The sequence below is a fragment of the Vanellus vanellus genome, assembly GCF_965231255.1.
Source record: "Vanellus vanellus genome assembly, chromosome: 5".
NCBI classification, from domain to species: domain Eukaryota; kingdom Metazoa; phylum Chordata; class Aves; order Charadriiformes; family Charadriidae; genus Vanellus; species Vanellus vanellus.
The window spans coordinates 71,195,074-71,219,876 of record NC_138910.1 but is presented as its reverse complement, the minus strand read 5'-3'; the positions used below and the strand labels follow the sequence as shown (position 1 = coordinate 71,219,876).

General features: G+C 40.3%; 1 protein-coding gene across 1 annotated transcript in view; it reads left to right on the top strand.

Annotated features, from left to right (window-relative positions):
• TESK2 (testis associated actin remodelling kinase 2) overlaps window positions 1–19,996 on the top strand; it is a 78,376-nt gene extending 58,380 nt beyond the window's left edge. Inside the window, exons 5-10 of the mRNA XM_082483331.1 lie at window positions 7,833–7,915; window positions 9,866–9,941; window positions 11,599–11,682; window positions 12,811–12,897; window positions 16,498–16,633; window positions 18,846–19,996. Of these exons, the coding sequence (XP_082339457.1) occupies window positions 7,833–7,915; window positions 9,866–9,941; window positions 11,599–11,682; window positions 12,811–12,897; window positions 16,498–16,633; window positions 18,846–19,858 (1,479 nt within the window). The 3' untranslated portion in view covers window positions 19,859–19,996. The remainder of the gene's footprint in view (window positions 1–7,832; window positions 7,916–9,865; window positions 9,942–11,598; window positions 11,683–12,810; window positions 12,898–16,497; window positions 16,634–18,845) is intronic.
• Window positions 19,997–24,803: the final 4,807 nt, after the last annotated feature.

Genomic DNA, 24,803 nt, shown 5'->3' with positions numbered 1-24,803 from the left:
GCTGAGGGGAAGACGGAGGTATTTTTCTAGAAAACTTATTGGCCTTGGCTGAACTATGAACAGAATGAAAGTGAGACTCTCTGTGCAGAAATGTCACCATGCTTTAGCTATTCCGCTTAACACAATAGCCCGCTGCAAATTATCCCTCTAATGTGAATTTTAATATAAAAATTATATGTGTTTATGTACTGGATGCATAAAAACTTAAGCAAGGAAAAGTCACCGATCCCTACCAATCTAGGATTGAAAAATACATGGTTTTGGCAATTAGTATACAGCAAGGTGTTCTCTCTTCCTAGTTGTGCTGTGTGGAGTGTAGCAGAACATCATTGATACTGCAGAAAGCCAGAGGGAAGAATGGTAGAGAAGAGTAGATGTAGGTCATTATAGTCGATGTGGCAGCCCACAGGGGATGTCAGCCCTGACATCCCACTGGTGCACTTTCTGCTGCCCTTCTGTCAAAGAGAGAGACAGAGCTTGTTAGAAGAGAGTGTGCTGCCCAGACAGCCGGCACTTACCCGTGTCGTGAACAGTTCGGTCCTTGGGCTCTGAGCTTGGGCTGCTGTAGCTGATCAGGCTGATCTGCCCAGATCAACAGCAACAGCCTAGCTTGGATTTGTCAGAAGATAAGCGTGGTCAGATCGGCTGCTTTCAGCCTGCAGATAGTAGGTGTGTAGGCAGAGTGATGTCTACGTTTTGTAAGCCAATAAATGTGGTATCCTCACTTTTGACTTGTCATAAAGAGATTCATGCAGAGATTAAGCACACAGCCATAGATGGGTTATGACAGCCAGCCTTGCTGGCTCGTTCCCTGTCCTTTACCCATATCACTGCAAGCACTGTGAATTGTTTTTTATTTGGGTCTCACTGTAATATTTACAAGGAGAGTCTGAATTCTGGAATCGTGAGGCTTTTCTTCATCTTCCAGTGATTCTGAAGTAGGCTCGCTTATGAATTTTAACTCTGGCAGCCTTAGTCATAGAAGATGCAGTCATTAAAACAGAAAGCATAATGCAAAACATTGGAAGCATTTCAGTAGGAACCAGTGGATTGTGATAAAGTTTTTCTTAATCTGACTCGGTTTTGCAAAATTCTGTCTGTTGCTACCTGCAAATAAATAACTGTGTTGTGAAGGCACAGGGGAGTGGCAAAAAGAAAATAGCAAAATCCTGTTGAAAAAGAATATAGCAAAATCCAGTTGTACCTCACCCCTCAAAATAAATATCTTGCTACTACACAGAGAATTTCTTCAACACCTTGTTTACACTGTATTTGCATTGCATACAGACCTTGCACTGTTGATCTCCTTGGCATCTTACACCAGTGACTGCCCTAATATCAGTGAATTTATTCTTACAGTATCTCTGAGATGAGGGAGATAATGAGAATATGAGAATAAACTCTGTTGTACCAGGACAGATTAAAAGCAAGAATATTGGTGAATATTTGATATGTTTTAGGACTTTGTTTGGAGTATTTGGCATTTGACACATGTTTAAATTCAAGGCAATATTGTCACTGACCTCAGGGGCAGTTGGAAGCGTATAGCACTTAGTCAGGTTTGACCCCTGGAGGCAGAGAAAGCACAGGATTAGCAACAATCTCTGAAAGATTTTGTTAAACTAGCTTCCTTGCTGCAGAGTCCTCCTGTGATGCTGAAGAAGGCCAGAATCCAGATTCTGGGGCAGGATTGCAATGGTCTTAGCCACAGGACAGAGAAGACCTTCATTTCTAGCCCAGCCTTTCTTTTTCATCTCTTCCCAGCCTTTGTTTCAGCCTACTGTTTCTGTGGCAAGAGTGGCCAGAGTGTTGAAAATAGTGGTCCGAGTGTTTTATGTACAGTCCGAGTTCACTGTCAGTGTGAATCCATTGCATGCACTAAAAGGCATGGGTCCCAGGTGGAAAACTGTGTGATCATGTAATTAAGGACTTTACCATAATGTGTACGCATAAGAGGAAGAATGAAAGTTCTCACAAGAAGTTTTGCATCCCATCTTCTGTGCAATATTAATTTTGTGGTGTAGTGCATGTTGTGTGCAACTTCCTAGCAATTAAAAAGAAAGGCAAAAAAAAAAAGGCATTATGCACTTCATTTGCAGAGTTAGAATCTTGATATTCACAGCAGAGGCACCTGCTGCTTTAGTTAATATAGTAACCAATACATCCAGTATTAATTTAGTTCGACTGTTAATTAGCATTACTAATGCACATTGCCTGTTTTTGCTATGGAGCAGGAGCAGACAGAGGAACAAGAGAGACTCCTTGGCAGTGAGAAGCAAACATCTAGGAGTCTGCCTCTTTTTCCAAGACCGATCATACCTACTCTGTGACTATCCAATCCTTTCTGCTAGCGTACAACACCAGCCTCCAGTCAGGCTTTTTATCCTTGTTCCAAGGCTTTTCCTTCTCTTTTTGCTCCCAATTCCTGCCCCTGACCTTATTCTTCAGTCTCCTTGTCTGGCTGACTGTAGTTACTCTCTTCCTGTTGTTTCTGCTTGATGCTTTATCCAAGCTATCTTTCTGTGTTCTGGTCTTCAGTATGTTTAGCCATTTCTAGCTCTCCTCCTGATCTGGTGCTCCAGGTTAGCTCTGTTTCCCCACCACCACGACCTGTTTGCTATGCCTGCAGTTTTTACGTCCTTGTAATAGTCCCACTTGTTTTTTCCCCTGTCTCAAGAACCTGGCTCAAGACTCTGGTCTTGGTCCCTGCCAGCCTCTAGCTTGGACTCCTGCCCTGTCTTGTCACCTTATTCACTCTTTCCAATTCCCCACACAGCATGTGTCCGGTCCCAGTCTACTTTTTGCAGGGGTGGCAAGAGGTGCATCTTACACAAGGGTCTTGTCACGTTTCGAGTTGAGAATATGCCAAATCTAGGTATGACACCATAGTCTAATACTTTTGAGGATTTTTTTATTGTCATTACTTCAAAATTTGCTTGCAACACATACTCTAAGTTTGTTCTCCCAAGCAGCTGAGCTGTCTTAGCTGAACATCCCCCTCCCCCAAAACCCACTACAAAAGCTCTTGATTAAAATAAACCAGACAAACCCCCAAACAAATGCCTTTTAGTTTTGCAGAATGATGTACAATTGAAAACAAGGTCTTATAATCAATAGCAGGTTGTGAGCAGTTTTAGGAAACTTTTTGAGCTCCATTGATGATAAAATCTATGAAGAAATTCTGATCTTTACACCTCTATTTTTATATATATATATATATATATATACACACGTGTGTGTGTATATTCCTGCCAACATATGCTTTCACTTCACAGTAAATGTGTAATGGTTCACCCCTCTCTCATTGAGAGAGAAGTAGTCTCTGTTACTATGGGATAGAATCATGCATGTAAGCAATTACTGTGGATTATCTGATGTAACATAAATTCACTGCCTGTGGGCTTGAAAGTGACATACCCTGACTTCCTACCTTGTATGCTGTTTGGTTGTTTAACACAAAATAAAACAAAATAAAACCCAAGCAATGAACAGAACCTTTGTCTGATGAGTCTCATACTTGCTGCTGCTGTTTTAAGGTCCCCTTTGTGCTAGAGCAAGCTCTTGCCTGGATATTTTGCACTGCAGGAGAGGGCTTGCACTGAAAAAATTAGCTGTTACAGATGATTATTTCTAATGCTAGTTGCAATACTAAACTTTTACTAGTACTTTGGGACCCAAATGGAGCCTGTCCCTTAAACATAATGGATTTTGTTTCAAAATATATCTAGTATTGTAAACTTCCTGTTGTACATTTAATTGTTAATGGTGTTTCTCCTAGAGAAAAGCACTTTAAAAACAGCTGATCCATCTCAATTGGCCTTTAATTCAGTAACAGTTATCAGAGGGTTGCAAATGACACTGCAGTAGTGTTCCTGTATTTTCTGGACTGCAATAAAATCTCTGGGGAGTTTAGCTTGTATGTCATATTGTAAAATAAAACGATGGGGTTTCTTCATCTAAGCAACTTATTTTTAACTCTGAAACTCTTGAGTCTATTTTCATTTTTGTTTATGTAAAAGGGAGAGTAGAATATTGCATTTGTCTTAGCAGGATTATGCTGTGCAAAGCAGATGTTAAGCTCCTGTAACACACAAAGGGGGCTTTATGTTCTTTCACATCTGTCTCTGCATAAACAGCTCTGTTAACTCTTTAGGGCTCATGTACAGAGCTCCTTGCTTCTATTAAGAGACTGTGTCAGAAAGGAATGATGGGGTCCCCATTTTGGTGAGGAAAAAAAACAACCTTGAGAATCCAACTGAAGTCAAATACTGCCCTCTTTGATGGTGTGAGCTGCCAAAGGAAAGAACATCCCTGTCTGTAGATGTCCAAAGAGAAAGCTTGAGAGGGATGGCATGGCTTATTGCCTTGCAGCTTATACAAATACTGCAAAAGTAAGTCAAAAGTGTTTTCTTAAAGCCCATGTTGGCATTTAAAGCTGCTTGGCATTTCATCTCATGGGCAGTTCTAGAGAGGCTTGTTGCACTAGAGAGGGGTTTGAACTCTTGTGTCTCTGTGCCAAAATCCATTAATGAAACTTCTTCATACCAAACTGATACACATATTTTCTTTTTTGTAGAAACTGGGAAGTATCACTTTGTCAGTAGAAACAGTGCAGTATGCTCTATTGTACTTTTCCTACTGAGGTACCACCTCTAGCTTAAACTTAAAAGCTCTTTTCAAGCTTTTAGCCTCTAGTGAAGCTTTGTCCCTTTTTTTGATCCTGATTTATCTTGGCAGTAGAATGTGAACGCTTAGAAATGTCTTTCATTGAGTACACGTGAACTACCAGTTAGTGTGGGCTGTGTTAAGTCACCTTTTTATGAATTGCATCTTAAATCTGATAACTAAACTATCTGTGCTGTGTTTTTGGTGCAGCATTGTGTAATGGCTTTACTAGGGTGGGAAGGGTGGAGGAGGAGTATAGTGGTGCTGAAGGTTGGCCTTCAACACTTGGGAGAATCTCAGCACAGAACAAAGCATGGCCATGTGCAAAACTTTGTACTGCTCATTCAGGACAGGCTTGAAAGGTGACATCTGACCATGCTAGTATCTCTAGAAGAGGTTTACTACTGATTTTGGTAGGAATAGGCTTCTATCCTTTCTGGGTTCCAGGAAATTGGTGCTTAGCTACATAAAAATCTGCATCAGTTAAATTACGTCAGTTTGGTTTCATTACAGTGAGCATTTGTAGTGACAATGGCATTTTTTTTGTCTAGTGCATGTTACCTGCCAATGGCTGATTTAAGTGTGAATAAAAAAAGTCACTCTTGTACTGGAATATGTATCCTAATGAATTTAAATTCACACTCAGCACTTCATGTTCAGACAAAAGACAAGCTTCCGCTAATGAGAGATAATAGTTTAGCTTCCTTTTTTACGTCATTTAACATTGTGCAGCCCACCACAGCAGAACAATTGATCAGTACTTCATAGCAGAAATGTTGCCCTAGGCTTTCCCTCATTGCCTTGTCATGGTGTACTGGCCTCCCCTGCCGTACACGGCGGTGGGGTGTCTGCTCTGTTTGGTTTCTCGAAAGGCCTGTGCTGAAAGGGAGTCAGTCCAGCGTTGCTGCAGGCAGTCCCCGCTCATCAGGGAAGGAGCTCAGAGCTGTCAGGTAGCATTACTTGGCAGCTAGATTGGATGTGCTATTGGTTTAATTTATGATTTATATAGGAATAATCTACTTGTGTAACAGTTCAGTGCTGTACCTGAGAGCTGAGACTGCCTGGGCCTTGTTGGGGGGTAAGATTGTTCATTTTCAGTTGGTGATGTATTGCTGTCTAATGAGATGTGATTGTATACTGGTAAGAAGCTGAAGGAAAACTTGCTCTCAGGTTGATGTTGCATTTAAGCCTCCTTTTAGTATCAAAGCATCCCTGTAAATTATTGCAAATCTTAAGGTCAGTAGAAATGTTTCTACAGACTTTTAGTTATGTTGAAAATATTTCTTAGTCAGGATTTAAATGCTCCCTTGAAATTTTGGAGACATGGGATTATTGGAGAATAACCCTAATCCACAAAACCCCCAAGGAAAAATGAACTACTGCAGTCTTGCTACTCAAAATGAACAAAATGTAAATAGTCAAAGGTAATGCAAGAAGGAAATTCAGATCTTGAAACTAGTTCCTTTATATATCAGAGGGGTTTTTTTAATGTCAAATTACGAATACTTTTTAATTGCTGAGAAATCTATGGCAGAAAATAACCTAAGATTTTGCTGGATAAGCTAGTATCAGCATTCTTGCACACTGCAAAATCTCTGGTGTCCTCATAGGCTTGTTTCTGTGTAGTACACAATGAAATTCCATTTGTCTGAATCATTTCAGTAAGATTTTTCAGAAAAGTTTTATCCTTCTCAGTTTTAAGTCCACTTATAGTGACCAAATGTTTAAACAGAGGCAAGCTGAATGAATGTGCTCTTTGATAAAAGATAACAAAGCCCGTAACTGAGCAGCTTTGCCGCTCTTTGGGCAAGCATGGTTGATTTAACTTGGTACGTGTTTATGAATCCACAAGCTAACTGTACTTATTATACTTGAGTCATGCTAAACAAATAGAACTTTGCATCTCAGGAGCCCAGTATGTGTTTCAAGAAGCTGGCATGTGTTTTCTTTACATGATCGCAGGAGTGGCTTGCTTAACCTTTTAATTGGCAAGAAGAAAACTCACTTCATGGCCTGAGCCACAGTCATCTCTGAATAATATAAATGGAGATGACCTGAACTTGATCTTTTAGACAAGGGACTCGCTTTTCTTGGTAGTTGCATTATACAGACAAGCTAATGCTCTGGGGTCAGCGAGGAGCTTTTTTTACATCCAAGCACAATAAAGCTAGAAAGTGTTTCCTGCTGTTTAGCTAATTAATGCAGGGTACCACTCTGTAGGAGTCGGCAGTGGTTTTGCTGCCTGTCACTGCTATTGTACTGCCTGCAGAAGGATACAGAGCAAGGCGTGTGGTAAGGGAATGAATTCTCTGTCTTGCTCCACCTATTGCAGGACAGAAAAAAACCTTAGGGAAGTCAGCTATCAATTCGTTCAGTGAAAAGGGAAAAGATGTGGTACTGGAATGGTCAAAGCATATTTCTCAGAGCTGTAAATAAATAATAAAAATAAATCAATAAAACGCTGCATGTGATGTGATGCTACCAGACCAGAATTATCTGTGTGTGTCCTTAAATTGCCCTCCTTCCTGACGCTGGAGAGCACATCTGAAAGGAAAGGATTCACAGGATTTTCCCTATTAGACTTCTCCCTTAAATCATGATTTATGATGTAGTGTAGAATGAAGAATTTTGTTTGAGACTTTAAAAGCACATATAACTTTGTCACATTTTGTATTTTCTGATGAAAATCTACTGCAAAGCAGTGAGTTCCTTTTCAGTAGTTAATGTAGCAAAATATACAAAGGCATTTAGAGTCTGTTCTGATCTTGTATTCTGGTCAGGTACAGGGAAATCGTAAAGAGAAAATTTAGGGTGTCATAGTGAACAGCATGTATTGCATACTTAGCAGTAAGAGAGCTAAATCATCTTAATTCTTGCTAGAACCTAGCTGGATACGTGCTGCCTGTAGCTGCCTGCTTTCTCAGCAAGTTTTTAAGTGGATTATTAACTAAGTGTAAGGCTGTTTGCAGCATCTTGACAGACGTGATTGTGCAGGGGGGAGGGTAGGGGAAAAGGGTGGTAGCTTTCAGACAAAAGCTTCTCATAGATGAATGTTTTCCAAAAAGTTGCTTGCAGTCTTGTTCCAGATTAAAAATAAATAAAACAAATGGTATATGAGTTTTATGCCCAGACAATAACTTTTGGGTTTTTTTTTTCTTTTTTTCCAGAACTGCTTAATAAAACATGATGAGAATGGATACTCAGCAATAGTAGGAGACTTTGGTTTAGCAGAGAAAATTCCTGATCACAGGTATGTGAACTAATCAAAATACAGCAAGAGTTGCAGTGTGATTGCAAGTCAGAACCTCTAACGAGCCAGATTCCTGAGGCCATTACTGCATTCTGATACAAAATTTGCAAAAAATAAGCTCAGTCTTCAGTCTAGAACTGCAGGCTGGATTACCAAAATGTTCCAGCCTTAATTTCTGTCCGTTTTGATAGATTTAGTGGTGACATTTATTCTTCAAAAATGCTCCTGTGAGTAGAGGATTTACTCAAGCTTTTCAGTAGATCTTCTAAGCAAGTACTTGGGAATTTTGATTATTTAAAACAAACAAAAAAAAAAAACCAACAAAACAACACCCAAACAGCACAACAAAGGAAACGCAAAAATACTATCCAGCATTCTGGATTGGAATCATTTTTATAAATAGCTTCTTCCCATTTTCATAAACAATGTTCAGTGGCATTCCAGTATTATTCTCTTTAACCTCTGGGTTAGTTGTTAAGATCCAGGTTTATAACAAAGAGATACTAAAATTACTGTCTAACAGTAGCTCACCATTTTGCTCTCCCTAGGATGAAATTATAATCTTCACTCATTTGAGGAATGCACAGGTGACTGTCACAAGCTATTGTCACAATTGGAAATAGTCCTTTTGTCATCCCTCCATTAAGGAGATCAAGGACAAGCATTTCATTGTTTTCTCTGTATATTGACTTGTGTATTTCAGAGTATTCTGACTGTGAAATGTGCTGTCAGATATTCTCCAGTGTGTGCTTCTGTGTAACATGAATAAAAGCCTTCCAGCTCTTCTGGCTGCAAAGAAAACGATAAAATTGATCTCAGCTATACACTGTTTTTTAAACTGCACATATCCTAAAACTGTATCTTGGGAGGTCTGAAAGCTTGCATTAATGTTGATGAAATATTGATGTAAAAGCTTAACAAAGTGAACCTTTTAATTTCCAAACTACTGATAAGTACAGCCAATGTGTATCTTGTACGCTCTACCCTTTTAGGGTGCTGAAAACTTCAGCTGTGTTCATACAAACCCATCACAAAATCAGGAGCGTGCCACAGGTGCCTTAAGATATTCTTAATAGCCAGTTTTGAGGTGCCCAGAAAACGGAGAGTATAATAATAGTTAAGGTAACTCAAAACTAAAACAAACAACATAATAAAATTGTTACACTATCCACCATTTTGGTTTGATCTAGTCTTACCTCCATTTTCAAATGCAGTTTTGTTGTTTCCAGTTTGCTGGCTAGCAAGCCATGCTACTTGAGGCCTTCAGAGGCCTTTTTTTTTTTTAATAGGTATTCCTTCAAGGTCAGCTGGGTGGCAAGCTGGAGGTCTTTCTTTAAGGCCCCATTATTCAGCCATATGGAAACACTGCAATTTTTTCAAATCGGCTCTATTCCAATTACTTTTAATTTTTCCCTATTAAAGGATTTATCTGGTCAATCTTGACCTTTTCCTTTAAAAAAACCCAACACAACAGTTTGCAAGCAGGCTGTGCTGAATACTTTTCACAGTTGCTTATTGGTATACGTGTAGGGATGGGCACCTGCATGTCTTGCTGCATGGAGAAGGAGCCCACTCTGCCAACAGTTTGGAAGCCAAAACTGTTGAACACCTGTGACCTTCAAATAAAATAATACTTTTTTTATTTTTAAAGTGGCCAGGCACTTAGAAACTGGAAATAAAATATTAGCAACTGATTGAAGCTTTCTTTTTCTTTCCCCTTCTCCTCTTGCTATCGAATGTTGCAGTGACTCCAGCAGGAAACCCGTGTAAAATACAATATGTTATGGAACCCACTTGTATTGACTTCCCTCTGGTGAAAGTTTCTGCAGATACTTGGAGTTAAGGGAAGTTAGTAGCAATGCCCGAATCGGAGTATTTAATTAATGTTTCTTCTCTCTCTCCCACATGCCCCCTCTCCCCTTTCCTGCCATCCATCCCCTATCTATATAGTGAGAAGTTACCAGTGGTGGGTTCACCCTTCTGGATGGCACCAGAAGTTCTCAGAGATGAACCTTACAATGAAAAGGTAGGTACATGAAGAGAAGCATCTGGCAATTAAAGTCCATTTATATCAATAGCTGTATACAAGATTTAGGATTGCCATAATAAAATTATTGTTATTTTTATTTGTGACATTTCTGTATTTGGTAGGTCATTTTGACTAAGGGAGAGTATGATATTATATTATATGAGAGTATAATATATAATATTTTTAATTCATGGTGTGGATTGTTATACAGAAATAGAATCACCTTTAGCATAATTCACTGTTACGCTGTTTCCATTCTGAAACACACCACATGCAGATATGTGATAACAGGTTGTTCACCTAACACAACTTAATTTAATCAAGTCTCACGAGAAATGTAGTGGTTACTTTCCTGATCATACATTAGTGAACTCTGGGTAGAGGTAAAAGATCTGTATGTAAACTTGTACAAGTATTTTAATAAAAAAAAAAATCAAAATTTCTCTAAGTAAGATACCTTAGGTATTTCTAAGTTTTCTTGTTTGTGGCATTGGGAAATATTTCTTTCAGAGGAAGATCAGATCACACTGGATTTTAGAAATAGCATTTTCAGTCAAGCTCTTCTTTACACAGGTTTTTCTCTCCCACATGTAATATAGTCTACTTCAGCCCTGCAAGTGCAGCTTTTCTGCGATAAAGCCCACATCCTGTACCTTTTTATAGCTAGTAGTCAATAGTCTATTTAATGGGTGGTACTTTTAACTTTCAGGAAAGCGGTATCGACCTCAGTAATGAATGTAATAATTACCATTTCAAAGCTTTGTTAAGAGTTCCAATTGACCTAAATTAATAATAAAGTACCTAAATTAACAAGAAAGTACCCAAATCTGTGGTGCCACATTCTTCACTAACCCTAGGGCATGGAGGACTAAAGAGGAAACAGATCTCATACCTCACCAGCATGAAAGGTGACATATAAGCCTGCCTGATATCTAAGGGATGAGGGATGCTGGCTTCTGTTCTGTAGACTTGAATTCCGTGTTTTTCTAAATTTTATTACGTGATAAATTCAGGTGGCTGGAAATCTGAGCCACTGTGCAGCTCCAGGGGTAGTCAGATAAGTGATTACTAAGCATCATGGAAATGTCATTGGAAATGGATGCTGGTACACAGCATTAGATCTCTTAAGCTTTGGGAAAGACACTTTTCTCCATAGGTGCTGAACTGTGAGAAGAGAAAAATATATTTTTTCTTAAAAATAGCATTAATGTTCTGGATAAGCTGTGTTTATGTGTATTCTAGACCCGTCTTTCTAACCACAGTGATATATAGGCATGTCATGTTTTTGGCTATGTTTTTAATTACTCCCATGTGTAAAACATCAAACGCAACTTCACCATTCTTTGTGGAAGGAAGATTTTTTTTTTTTTTTAACACTGCTGAATTGAGTGGTTTGGTGTTTTTTTTCTTTTTTTCTTGAAAGAGTTTTAAAGTTGTTATTGCTATTTGTGCAACAAGAATGCTTTACTGTGAGCATGTGTTTCTTCACATGGAAAACGTTAGCTATAATGCAATTGCTTAGTGTTGTAAGCCTTTGGTGTTGGTCTAGTTGTTTCATGATAACCATTTGGGGCAAGGAGAAATTCAGTGGCAGATAAGAACGCTGAGTATTCATAGCTGAACCGTGTGGCTATTTATTTTTTTTCTCTCTCAGGCAGATGTGTTCTCCTACGGTATAATTTTATGTGAGATTATAGCAAGAATACAGGCAGATCCAGACTATCTCCCTCGCACAGAGGTAAGTGGTTATGTTTATAACATTGGTGGGAGGTGGTAAGTATGTCATGATAATGGCTGGCCTTTAGAAGTTCTGGCACTGCTGCCAAAGGTACAATGAATAGGTGTTACATTAAAAATAGCCTGTAAAAGGCTTTTGTTCTTCTGTGCTGTTGTTGTAAGAAGCTTCATTGAAGACACTTTCACACAGACTTTGTCCAGCTGCAGTCCTCATGGGAAATCCTTTCTGCCCCTAACTAACAGAACATTGAGAGCATTGCAGTCACCTCCCTTTTGTAGAGTGATAGCTCATGTAGACTTCTTGCCAGATTCAGAACAGAGCAGGTTTGGCACACTTGCATCCGCTAAGCAGCCCCTCCTTGTGAGAGGGGCAGGAGCTATGTTAGCAGCAGCTAAAATAAGCTCACTCTTATTTTGGATAGACTGTGCTAAGTAAGCACTGTGGATCTGAGCTAGAATCAACTAATCAAATGAGATACTTCTTACTTTCTTCAGTTGCCTTTTGGTTGAGTCCCATCTGCAGGGCAGCATTTGGCCCTCTGTGGGGGGCCTTCCAAATTCTCTATTCCCCTCCAGTTCTGAAAATGCAAAATTGCTTAGGTCTTGAACTGCAGTAAATAAGAGATCCTTTTGTTTCTCTGCCCTTCAGATTTTATAGAAGTGCATTTAAGGAACTGGATAATTTGTATTACCAGTTTACCATCCACTGAAAAATTAACCATTTTAATTGGCAAACTTTAATCATAGCAAAGCCTCTGTTTTTATAGCAGGCTGTTAATTTACACTGTGAAAGTCACCATGGTGAAACATCATGGTATAGGATATTGCTTCCAGATCCACACGGGCAACATTTCAAGTGCAATGAATTGTAGTTGAGTCCAGGAAGAAGGATGGGCTTTGAAGTCAGCTCATTCTCTTACAGGTATCTTGTATCAAGTAATCCCCATTGGGAATGCTGTGGTTCGGAGCATGCATGGAGCTTTCTCAAAATCCTCTGTATGTGGCTGCTGAGAGATGGTGTTCATGGTTATTCCTGATAACTCCATGTAGGGACCCTGTGAAAAGAAGATGCTTTGGGCCAGATAGCAGACCTCATTTATATTTCTATGCTGTGTTTTTGTTTGTACAGAATTTTGGATTAGATTATGATGCCTTCCAGCACATGGTGGGAGACTGTCCCCCTGACTTCCTCCAGCTGGCCTTCAACTGCTGTAATGTGAGTATCTTGAAGGGGAGATGCCTAAGCTGGAGTTCTCTAAATCCCTCTGGCTGTTGAAGATAGATCTTAAAGCATTTACAGAAGAGACTTGAAAAGCGTACCTATGAAGGCAGGGAAAAGTCTGATAACCCAGGAAGTCCCTTACAGATTTTATAACCCTTCCCTTTCCCTTGCAAAAAGGTCTATCTTGTGTTTTTGCAATTCTGTGTTCTGTCATGCCAAACAAACAGGTCTGGCACACTGAAATAGTTTCTTGCAGGCTGCTCAGGCTGATCATAACCAGTTGTATGCTATTGACACTGGCTGGCCCTCAGGCTGACAAAATCCAGCTGTTATTGTGTACAGACCTACTGAGCTGTGAAGAAAGAATTCCGAGTTGTTCTCACAGAGGGGACAAACAAATCAAGAGCAGGCACTAAACTACTCTGAAGTTTCTATATGCTGCCTTTTGGAAAGTGGGATAAACCTCCAAATCCCTAGCTTGTGTTCCAAAAAAACAAACTTGGACCCAAATGATTTGTTATCAATAGAAAATGTGCTGTATGGAGTAAAATTTCTGCCAATTATTCAAGTAAAATTGTGATAGTTAGTGCTGCGTGCCTTCATTGCTCCTCAGTGTGGAAATTCCAGGAAAGTAGATATCTTTTGTGGGTTTCCCCATAACAGAGGTTGCTAGTACCTTTGTAAAGTAAATTGGTTTATATCAAGTAAGAGAACCTGAGCTCCCACCAAATTCAGCTGAAGTTGGGAATGTCCAGTTGGCACAATTTAAGTTGAGGCAAGTTCTGAAAATTTTATTGCACAAAACATTGCCCAAGACCCCACAACCAGGTCATGCTGGAGCCAATACCAGCACTGTGTCCAAGTGAGTGTTTATAAGGAAAGTCTCAGAACAGGCTTTTTATTCCTGTCTGTTACTGATTTTTCAGGCTTTGTTTTCATGTCAACACTGCTGCTGAAAGAAGCAATCTCATCTCTTCATGCTCTTGATGCTTATTTTTGCCCCAAGCTCTCTCTTTGTATAAGTACAAATGCACATGCTCACTCAAGGAGAGAGTGGTATAAAGGTGAGGATGTGAGCAGGTGAGGATGACTGCTGCTCTTGACACAAGATAGCATAAATTAGCTCTAAAAATGTTTGTGGAACTTGTTCTGGACAAGCTACTTCATTCCTCTGATTTCACCGTAGTACAGTGGAGCTTGCTTCATCAGGACAGTGGTTCGTCTGACTCATGTTTATGAAGTGTTTTGACAACGTAAGCACTACAGGGTTTGGCTTGAGGTAGGATTTGACTTTGGAAATCTCGACTCCCACCTGTAGAATCCAGAAATCATACTGCATCCAAACACATGGTGCGTGATTCAAAGCAATTTTTCAGCACAGGTGAAATTCAGAGTAAAACTGTACTCATGAAGTAAGGGGAAGTGACTGATCTTATATTCTTATGTAAGAACTTGGTGTGTTAAGAGGAAAAGGATTTTCCTCCTACTGATTATTGTCAAATGCTGCTTCCTGTATAATATGTCCCTTCCCTGAATTGAAAGTGGAAATTACTGTCTTGTGATCAAGCCATTAATATGCTAATTTCATTGTGGGGCGTGCTGTAATTCTCTTACCTAGTAGAAGGAAAAAGGTGGTGAACATATAAGGCTTTCTTATGTCTTCTGAGCATGCTGTGCTTCAGTAATAGGTGATCTGTGTGATAATTTGCTCTTACACATGGCTGTTTATATAGCTTTTTATTATTTAATAGGTCAACAGTGTAAACTGTATAGCTCAGCTAGTTAGCTGAACTGATGTGCAAAGCGCTGGTACTTTCTACAGCCAGGAAAGGTGCTTTAGGGCAACCCAGGAAAACAAGTAAAAACTGACATGTATGAGTGGTGGATTAAAATTTCTTTAATTTGCTGTTACAAAGTTGTTTTTTTTTTCCATATAAGTACATGCAAGTCTAAAACTTAGGGCTTTCCAACAATTATAAGCCTACTTGTGCAAATGCTTATAAACATAATCCTGTATGATCATGCAAAAAGCTTACCAGCACGAGCTGCACTGTGGACAGCTGCTGTCTTGAGGAAGAACCTTCTATTCCATTTGAGCAGAATCTGGACTGCTCAGGGACAGAAGAGGCAAATGTTGTTCTGGGTCACTTTTCCATTGCTGCTCTTGTCCTGGATCTTACCTAGCACAAATTAGAATAGCCAGAGAGGAGTTCTTATTTTCTGTAGCTTGCAAAAGCTCTCTAAGCTTCCCAAATTAGTAAGTTTGTTGGGGTACAGAGCATGTGCTTTGGAGTTGCCCCTGCCCTACTCTTTCAGTGAATTAGGGAAAGCTGAAGAAGATGTTTTCCTATGCCAGGAAATTCCAGCTGCTGCATTAGAACAACTTTCTTGCTGCTCTTAAGCCTTTCAAGTTTGTTTGTTTTTCTATTACTGTATGTATGAATTTTTAGCCCTTTACCTTATGTTGCTAGAAGATGTTCTGGCATTGCTGATCATACCAGTTCTCTTCAGAAATATTCATTTCATAGGACCTGCAAGGCAGTATCAGGGAGGTCTTCGGGGGTTTTTTGTTTACAAAGCACCACTGTTCCCTTTGTGCTAGAGGTGAGATCTGTCTGGGCTTGTCTGCTCTGAAAAATCCTTTAGAGGGTTGGAAATGGGAATCAGGTCAAGCAGAATCTTTTTTAGTAATATAAGGTTAGCTTTCAGCTGCTGAATTAGACATTGTTACGTACAGTAGTTAAACCTGTAACATGTATACAGAGTCAATGTTCAAAATTATGAAATGCCTTCTGAGTTACTACTTAAATTAAGCTGCTTGCCCTCTAGTACAATTTTAGTGTTGGACTTTTAGAGATCCATTTCTACTAGGGTGAATAAATACATACATACATACTAATAAATACAAACTGAATACTCACTGATGACTGAGGGGGCAGTATTTTACTTAGGCAAAGATGGATTATTTTTTTTTACTGTATTACTTTGTCAAATTATATAATCAGTCTTACTTCCTCACAAGACAGACCAGTATGCCAAGTAGTAAGGCTAATTAACAGATGGAAAGATACAACGTTTTTAAAATTTAAAATCAGCAATGTCATTTAGGTGGGTTTTAATTAAAGCCACAAGGAGATGATGGAAGAGTTACAAACTTTTAAAGAATTACATAGGCAAGTTGCTCTGTTTAATCCTTATTGCTTCAAGCATGTTTTGAAATAGCATTGATATATAATCTTTGACTGATAACTGGAGTCCAGAAAGAAATCCTTGAACTATGAAAGCTATTTTACATAAACAAACCCCTCTCTGAAGCCCTGAATCTAACAGCTTCCCACCTTTTCAATTTAAAATGTGTCCTCATCATAGAATGTTTAAAACTTGATAATTAAATGTGAGAGGTATAATAGACATAAAATGGGACAGAATACTACTTTTCCCAGTTTTACTTAGGTTTTTTTTGCAATGACAACCCACTTAAAACGGTCTTGTATTTCCTTAGTTCTTTCAGATGGTCCCTCGGTCTGACCACTCTGTAAGTAGAATAGCATGGACAAACCCACATGAAGTTATTTGATTTGTGTGCATTCACAGATGGATCCAAAGTTGCGTCCTTCATTTGCTGATATTGTCAAAACACTGGAGGAGATTTTAAATCGCCTGAGAAATGAAGACTCGGAGAGAGAGAGAAAGTTTTTGAATCTTGACAACAGTGAAAGAAAACCCAAAGGTAAGTGTCTGTATTGTACAAACATAGCTGCAGGCTAACAGCAAGAGGGTACAATGCTTCATTTTTTTGAAGACTAGGATTTCAGATATATATGGTATTATTTACAGCCTCATGAATTATTTTACTCAAAGTCTGAAAATTATTCTGGATTAATGCTATATACTTTGCACTGCAGAGTGTCCTTTGGGAAAGAACAGCTGACTGTTTCTTAAAGTGCCTCACAAGATTCTGCCCACAAGCTCTTGAGGGAAAATCTAGAGTTCATTTGGGAATGGTTTTGTAATTTGCTAATAGTATATGAAAATCCATCAGTTTTTGCTTTCTCCCTGCCTTACTTAGAATACATAATTCCTTTGGTATATGTTACAGGTAACACTTAAGCTTCTTAAACTCCTTCAGGAGGAAGAGCAGAGAAAATGCAAGAGTATTATAAAGTACCTAGAAATAACTCTGAAAGACTGGGGGAAAGACGAATCCCAGATCTGCTTGGGAATGCTGGCCTTGAAGGGCTTTCTCTAAAGCTGTCTAGTGCCACCTGGTGTGCGGAGCAAATTGCAAGCAGTTCTTGCAGGCTGGGGCATATTCTGACTTAGATATCTTTTATGTTAGTAGACTTCTGGCATCGGAAACTTAAGAGTACAGTAAAAATAGTTTATCATATTGTGTACACAAATACACAACAAATATACATACATATCTATCTGTAATATGGTTATAGATTGAAATAACTTCTGTATGGCAAACCACATGGAGTGTGTGCATGTGGTAGTTCCCCCCCACGTGGAAAGCATCTAAAATAGGTGCGAGTTAAAAAGGAAAATTCTTGTTTGTTTGGAGTATTTTTGGTTGTTGAGTTTGTGGTATTTTTGTGGGGGGTTGTGGGTTCACCCACCCACCCCACCCCCCCGCCATTTGCCTGGCATTCTCCCTCTGTCAGATTGGCATCTTCTTGGAGATGTGTTACACAATGCTGTTCTTTGACTTGCATAGTCTTTCCTAGCTGGAGTGACTACAGTCTAATCTGTGGCAGTATTGAAAGGGAAAAGTGGCAACCTGTATGTGCTTATTCTGGAAACTGTATTCAAAATGAGTTATTACTTCTTTGTATCAGTTTGTCATTACTCTACAACAGCTCTTCAGAGGTGCCTTGAGAGCCAGTGGCAGATGCATGTCCCAAACACTCGAGTTAGCATCTTTTCCTAAAAAACTACAATTTTCCCATCCTGTTCTAGTGATACATCTTTTATTTTATATATATATACGTGTGTGTGTGTGCGCGCGTGTGCACAAATAAAACCACACACATGCATATGTACAACTTTAACTCCTACTCCTTAAACTCTCATATATCCCTAGTTTATTGGATAATGCACTGAACGAAGGCTGGGATGGACTGATTTAAACTCTTCGTGGTATCTGAAGGGGCATTTATTTTGGTCTTGGAATTTTTCCGTCAGGGTGAAAAAGTCCAAATTCCTTTGGCAACTATATTTTGTACTTGCTCTCTTTTATGGTCAGTATCATCAAGAGGTCTTGGGCAACCTCTGCTGGAAGCCGGGATGATAAATCTCGAAACATGCAAATTCTTCTTCAAGACCACCCTGCACCATCTCTGCTGCGTTAGTTTACTGGCAGCGAGAAGGTTTGAAGGAGCCCTAAAATACAGGGTTTGGATAGAAGCGGGACAGACTTCTTCTTTCCTACTGGATTTTTGTACAGTTTTCTTTCCTTTATTTTTTCTGAAGACAATATTGTCTTGCCAAAATAGCATCCCTTGTAATGTAGATGACAGATTTTATCATAAAATGATAAAAGAAGCAATCCAGTTTCACTGCCTAAGGAAGTAAGATGGCATTAACTGAATTTGCATTTCCTCGAGTCTTCAAGATGACTTTTAATTAGCCTGAGGCATGAGTAAAGAGGAGAGAATGTTTTAAGTTTAGTTTTGACTGCCTTGCATTTGAAAGGTCCTGTGGACAGGGCTGACAAATCTCTATTGTTTTGAAACCAATAATAGACTGAGGAGAAGTGAATGGTGTCCTTCTGTTTGTGCAGGAACTTGTAAGGAACGAGCAAACCTGCTTATGGGAGATACTTTGGAACATCGGAAATGCAGATTTTTCTTTACAGTTGTCATGAAGGCTCTGTGAGTTAACAGACATGCAGGCATATAGTTCCTTTAAACTAAGAGTATTTATTTTCTTCTACTCAGGTTCAATTGAAAAAGGACCAGGAGTAAAACGTTTGAGTTCCCTGGATGATAAGATCCCACCCAAGTCACCCCGTCCGCGTCGGAATATCTGGTTGTCACGCAGCCAGTCAGATATCTTCTCCCGCAAGCCTTCCAGGAAGATAAATGTGCAGGACCCCTACTATACGCCAAACAAAGGCTTAGGTCGGAAAGTTAATCCATTCAGTGCCCGGGAGGACCTCAAGGGAGGGAAGATCAAATTCTTTGATATGCCAAGCAAGTCTGTGATCTCCCTTGTGTTTGACTTGCATTCTCCAGAGGCAGGTGGAGGCCTGAAAGCAAGCCAGTCCCAGTTCCGGCAGGCGTATAGCACAGACTGGCAAGAATTTTCCCTTCTTCCTGGAAGAAGATGCAGATCACTTCCACTCTCTCCTGAATTGCCGCACAAGGAATATGGCCTTTTTGGGGGACTGTCATCAACTGTCAGCAGGTGTGACCCAACCCAGCTAGGTGCAGAAGTTCGGCAAAAACTCCTGAGTAGCAGTAAATATGGTGTGTCAGAGATTCCTCCCTTTCAAGCCAAGCCTCACAGGCCAGAATTCCTTCCTGCACCAGGACAAGAAGAGGATATGGACTGTTCAGATGGGCCAGTTGCCCAGGAGGAAAATGGGTTTTGCCCTGTTGAGAACACGTGTGGAGATCCAGCATGTAATCAACCATTAGTGCTGGCCCAGCCTGAGCTGCTATCTTACAAAAAGCTCCCCGTTGAGAATTCAGTGAACTCTGAGGGACATGGCTCCTCACAAGTGTTTGTGGGTTGTCTCCCTTCTGAAGAGATGGAGGTGGAAGACGACCTGCTGAAAAATATTCCGCTAGAATCTACAAAGCCTCTGTTCAGTGTTAGTCCTTCCACCGAGCTGAAGAGAGAGGCATGGTCCTTCAGGGAGCAGGACGGGGACAGCCCTGCCCCGTTGTCTCAGACCTCCTCCAACATCTCAGCAAGTGGCAGCACGCAGTCAACTTGTGACATATGAAGAGAGGGCTCAAACTGAATGTGTCCTTGAGGGAACAGTCGTTCCCAGTCACTTAAACTTTGTTTTTCTATAGTGCTGGTCTTCACATTCGGAAGAAACTCGGCAGATGGTAGAAACTGTTTGTCAAACAGACAGCTGCAGACAGCATCTGGAGAGACTGATTATTTTATTTCAAACTGTGCTTATTCCTTTCCCTGATTTGCATTAGGAGGTGGAATTACTCCAGCCAGAATGGCCATGTGGGCCCCACAGTCCTTCCAAGAGGCAGCAGCCAGAGCAGGCACCGTGTAAACAGTTTGACCTGGATTCCAGCATGGAGCATTTCAAGGCCTTAAGCTCCATGTTGGGTACAAAGAGTGACCCTTAGGTTTCTCCCTCTTCCTCTGACTGACCAGCTGCTTTAAAACACTGCAGATTTTGCATTAACATTCTGCAGCAGTGCAGAGTCAGAGCTTCTGTTTTAGAAATGGGCACAGAGATCTTTCAGAGCTATGTTGAGCAGATAGGAACGCTCTCTGGTCCCAGAGCTGCTGTGAATACTGTTGCAGCACTAAACAAGTTCTTTCAAAAGCAGCAAAACCAAAACTGCTCGTGCTGGTCGCAGTCTGCAAGCTGAATCACATGACAAGTATTTTGCGATTAACAAGAAGAATCTGTTCCCTGGTGTTTCATTTTCCCTTGGGATTTGGTAATGATGCGTAATACATTAGTGCAGGAAAGCAGGATGTGGTAAGCACTGCTGTCCGCCTTGCACGCCTCTTCACGTACCTCAACCCAAACGTGGAGGAAGATTTGCCCAGGGCACAAGAGGAGAGCCATATTCCAGGCATTGTCATTTCTGGGCTTCTGGAGAAACTGCCAGTGAAAGTACCAGTTGTACTGAGCTTTTAGGGGGGGGGGGGGGGCTCTTACCTCTGAAGAGCTGAATAGACATCATGATCTGTTTCCACAGAATATGTAATTGAATACAATATCTAGATCACAGTTGACTATTACCACTAAGCTAGAAGGGTCACATTCACCTCTCTCTGGTATGACACCCTATCTCATTGATATCACTGCAGTAACGATGGCTCCTTATTTAAAACCAGACTGCTTGATAGACGATAGGAATCCCCTGCTCGGGGGAAACTGCCAGCAGTGTTGCAGCCACACGAGTGCTCTTGGAGAGGGTAGACAGTAGACTCACAGAAGGGCTTTGAACTGTCAAACTGAAGAAAATTAGCTTGTCCCAAATTAACTTTTTTTTTATTCTACAGAAAGAAGCTGTTGTCTTCGTTGGCTTCTCCTGTCACTAAACAGGATGATCTTTTTCCTTTTTTTTTCTTCCCATCACCAGCAGGTACATATGAAAGAAGCAGTGGCATGAGCTTTAATGCTGCTTGCTGGAATCAGAGATCCCCGCTCTGGGATGTGATGTGTGGGAAAGTTTGTTCTGTGGTGATGTTTGTGCACCATCCTGTCCTTTTCCACTATCATTGTCCCAATGACATAGGATTTTAATTTTTTAATTTTTTTAAAACCTGTATTATCATTCCTAACTGAAGTATGCATTGCATGCCTGCTGAGCAGATGGTGATGCGGTAGAGACCAGAATTTCACTGAGGTAGCCTGTTACATTCTCTTCCTGCTCTCTTGTAAGGATGGAAAATGTAAGCTAGTCTCTGATGGAAGCAAGACTGTTCCTACTCTTTCCCTATATCAAAGAAAGGATGAAGGAGAAAGCCTTAGTTCTCTTTTCAGAGGTGTAGGTCACTATTTTGTGAGTTATGATTTCCTCGTGTGAAATATGTGTTCACCTGAGCAGCAGTTATCCCTTTGCAGTGGCTACGAAGAATTAAATGAGAAACCCAGTGTTGCTGAGTTAATTAGCACAGTCCATGCCAGATCAGGCAGCTGTTAGCAGTTTGGAAGAGAAAATGCCTATCCTTACCAAGATCACCCCTTTTGGCCAACACCTCCCTGCCTCTTGAAGGTGCTGATCTCTAGAGTAGTCTGTCTTGTGTATCCTGTCTGCAGGGCTGGTGCCTGCAGAGTGCAGAGCAGCTTCGATGGCTGGCACTGTGTGCGTGAAATTTCCTTTGAGGACAGCAAAACAGTCAGCAGAGCTCAATTGCCAGCTAGTTGCCTGCCTCGTGCCTGCTTTTTTTCTTTTTTTTTTTTTTTTTTTCTCCTCCCCCCCTTTCTCTTTTTATCTTTTATACAAATGTAATCTTTTGGGAGGGAAACCATCAGCACCAGCTTCTGTGGTCACAAGATGCATTTAGGTGTGTGACTTCAGACAAACAAGCAATAATAAGGAATAGTTTACTTCTGGATCGGCAGGCTGTGAGGAAGCTGTGCAGCATCACAGCTGCCCGCAGCCTCTTTGGAGAGCACACACACCCCTCTGGCTGCTCTGTGGCTTGTGTTAGCCCTGGTTGTCAGTGCTGACACCTCATCACAAAGCCTGTTGGTCCTCTCTGACACTGACTGCAAAGCCTGTGCAGTCAGGCTTGGGGTACCTCTGTGGCACCCATGACAGGGACCTCACCACTGTCTCTTAAAATGTTTCCCTGCTCCGAATAGCTCTCTTACAAAGCAGCATGGCTAAAATTTTATTTTCCTAAATGTCTGCTGTAAGCACAGCCAGCTGACACACATAGGGCACATCTATCAGCTTCTCTAGCTCTTTGTGCTGAGGTGGAGATGTCAGAAAGAGAAATGCCAAGGAATAGCAGCTCAGGCCTTTCCTGGATTCATGGTCTGCACAGGAAAAGAGGTGTGTGTGTGAAACTGGAGTAAAAAAGGCCATTTTAAAATAGCTAAGTGCTTGTTAAACCTCAGTGTTTCCAAGGGTCTGGATACAGTTGGCACTCACGACGTCTCATCCCTTTGGTTGTGTAAAGCTGAATCTAGGTCACACCTAGTAAATAATCCTAGGTTTTCTGCCTACCTGAGGGTGCTTTTCTACTGGGGGCCATTTTCTGACAGCTACTGGTGAACATAAATACGAACATGTGGTCAGCAGACTCCTGTTTTATAGTGATGTGACAGTTTTATTGTGATTGGATTTTATCATGATTTTTGACTTTCTTATGGGAGCAGTTCTTGCTCTTTTAAAACACTTTCTACACATTGTTAGGTTCCCTGAAGAGATCAAAAAATATTTTTAATTCACTTTAAATCTTTCTATGTCGAATACATTTAAAATGTCTGTTATAAGCTATTTTTGTTGAGGTTGCAGGTTGATAAAATGCAACTAAGAGAATGCATGTGAATTGCTGCCCCTCAAAAGCAGTGCAGACAAGGGGCTATAGTAGACTTATACTTGTTGGAGAGGCATTGATGTATTACGTGTAACAGAACATTGGTATTTTTTGCCAGTACAACTAAAGACACTTGAATAATTCCTGTTTGCACTTAATGCTATTGTTTATATTGCATGTCACTACATTTCTATGCAAAACAAATAACCTTTTTTTTGGGGAGGAGGGGCAGCCAGATATTTGATTAAGTATAAAGATCTTTGCGAGATGATCTATTTTCATATTTATGAAGGAGTTTTACGTCTTAATATTTTGCAGTCTGTAAATAGCTCAACTTGTAATTAAAGGCTTAGGAAGAAGTTTGTAGCCTGTGTATAATAGTAAGTTAACACTGCCAGAAAAAAAAATCTTTGCAAAACAACTTTTCTAATATTGTGGATATTTATGAATATGTAAAGAAAGCACGTCTTTGTTTTTATGTTGATTGACCTTCTGACTTTTTTTGAACTATAGAAATGGTGTATGTTTTATTGGAACTGCAATAAGAAGTAACCAAAGATGAATCCAGTTAAATATTTTCATAATTTTTTCTTGGTCAGGTTTTGTAAACTTTCCCAACTTGCTTTCAAAATAAAAATAAAATCAAGGCCTGAGTCTTGTGATTAAGAGGGCAACTCTAGGTTAAAAGAGCTGGCTCAAATGCTTAATTAAGCTATGGATGACATTAATACCTGGCTTGAGGTTGTATTCACTATTACTCAGTGCTGAATTGTAAACAGGGAGAACTGTCATCCTTATTCTGTTATTTCTCTCCTGCATCTTACTGAAGTGTTACACTATGAAATCTGTGGGACTCAAGGACTTTTGCTGCTCTGCCTTATAGCGCTCTGAAGAGTAGGCAGTAACTTGTTACCTACAAGACAAGATGGCTTTTGATAGCACTCAACATGCAGGGAGCTTGCTATTGCGGCTGTGCCATTCTAGCCCTAGAGAATTGCTTCAGTAGCACAGGAAGCAGTGCAGCTTGAGGACCGCATCTGGCTTTAAGTCCCACTGCATCTCCCCTTACTTAGAAGTCTGAAGACCTGCTGTGGCTTGGTTCTGCATGCCGTTACCCTGCACTAGAATTAGCTGGCCCATTTGGGAGGAGAAGCTTTCTCCTTCACGTATCTCCTGTAGGAGCAAAGGTCTCATCTATGTAACCAAGATTAAGGTAAAGTACAAATAGGAAGTGCGATAGCTCTCCAGGTGCATGTTCTAAACCTACTATGGTCAGCGTCTCTCTTAAAAAAAAAAAAAAAAAAACAAAAAACAAAAAACAAAAAACAAACCAAACCCAAAAAAAACAAAAAAAAAACCAACCCAAAAACAAACAAAAAAAACCCCAACACACTTTTTTCCTCCTTGACTTCCTTAGAAAGACAGGAAATAATTATGAAAGTTATAGGGAGTTACCATACCAGCAGTGACTGCAAGCAATCAAGAAGGGAAACCCAAGCTAAAGTAGCTAGCATACGTTTTTTCCAGAAAGGCAACCCTAGGTTGTTTTTTCAGAACCTTCTTTGAGTGCAGAGCACTGAACTAGAACTTGCAGCCCTGGGTGCAGCTGGAGAGGTGCACTTTTCCTCGCTCTTTGCCAGTCTCACCCCTGCCTTCACAGCCCAGCATTCTGCTAAGGAACAACAGGGGGAACTCCA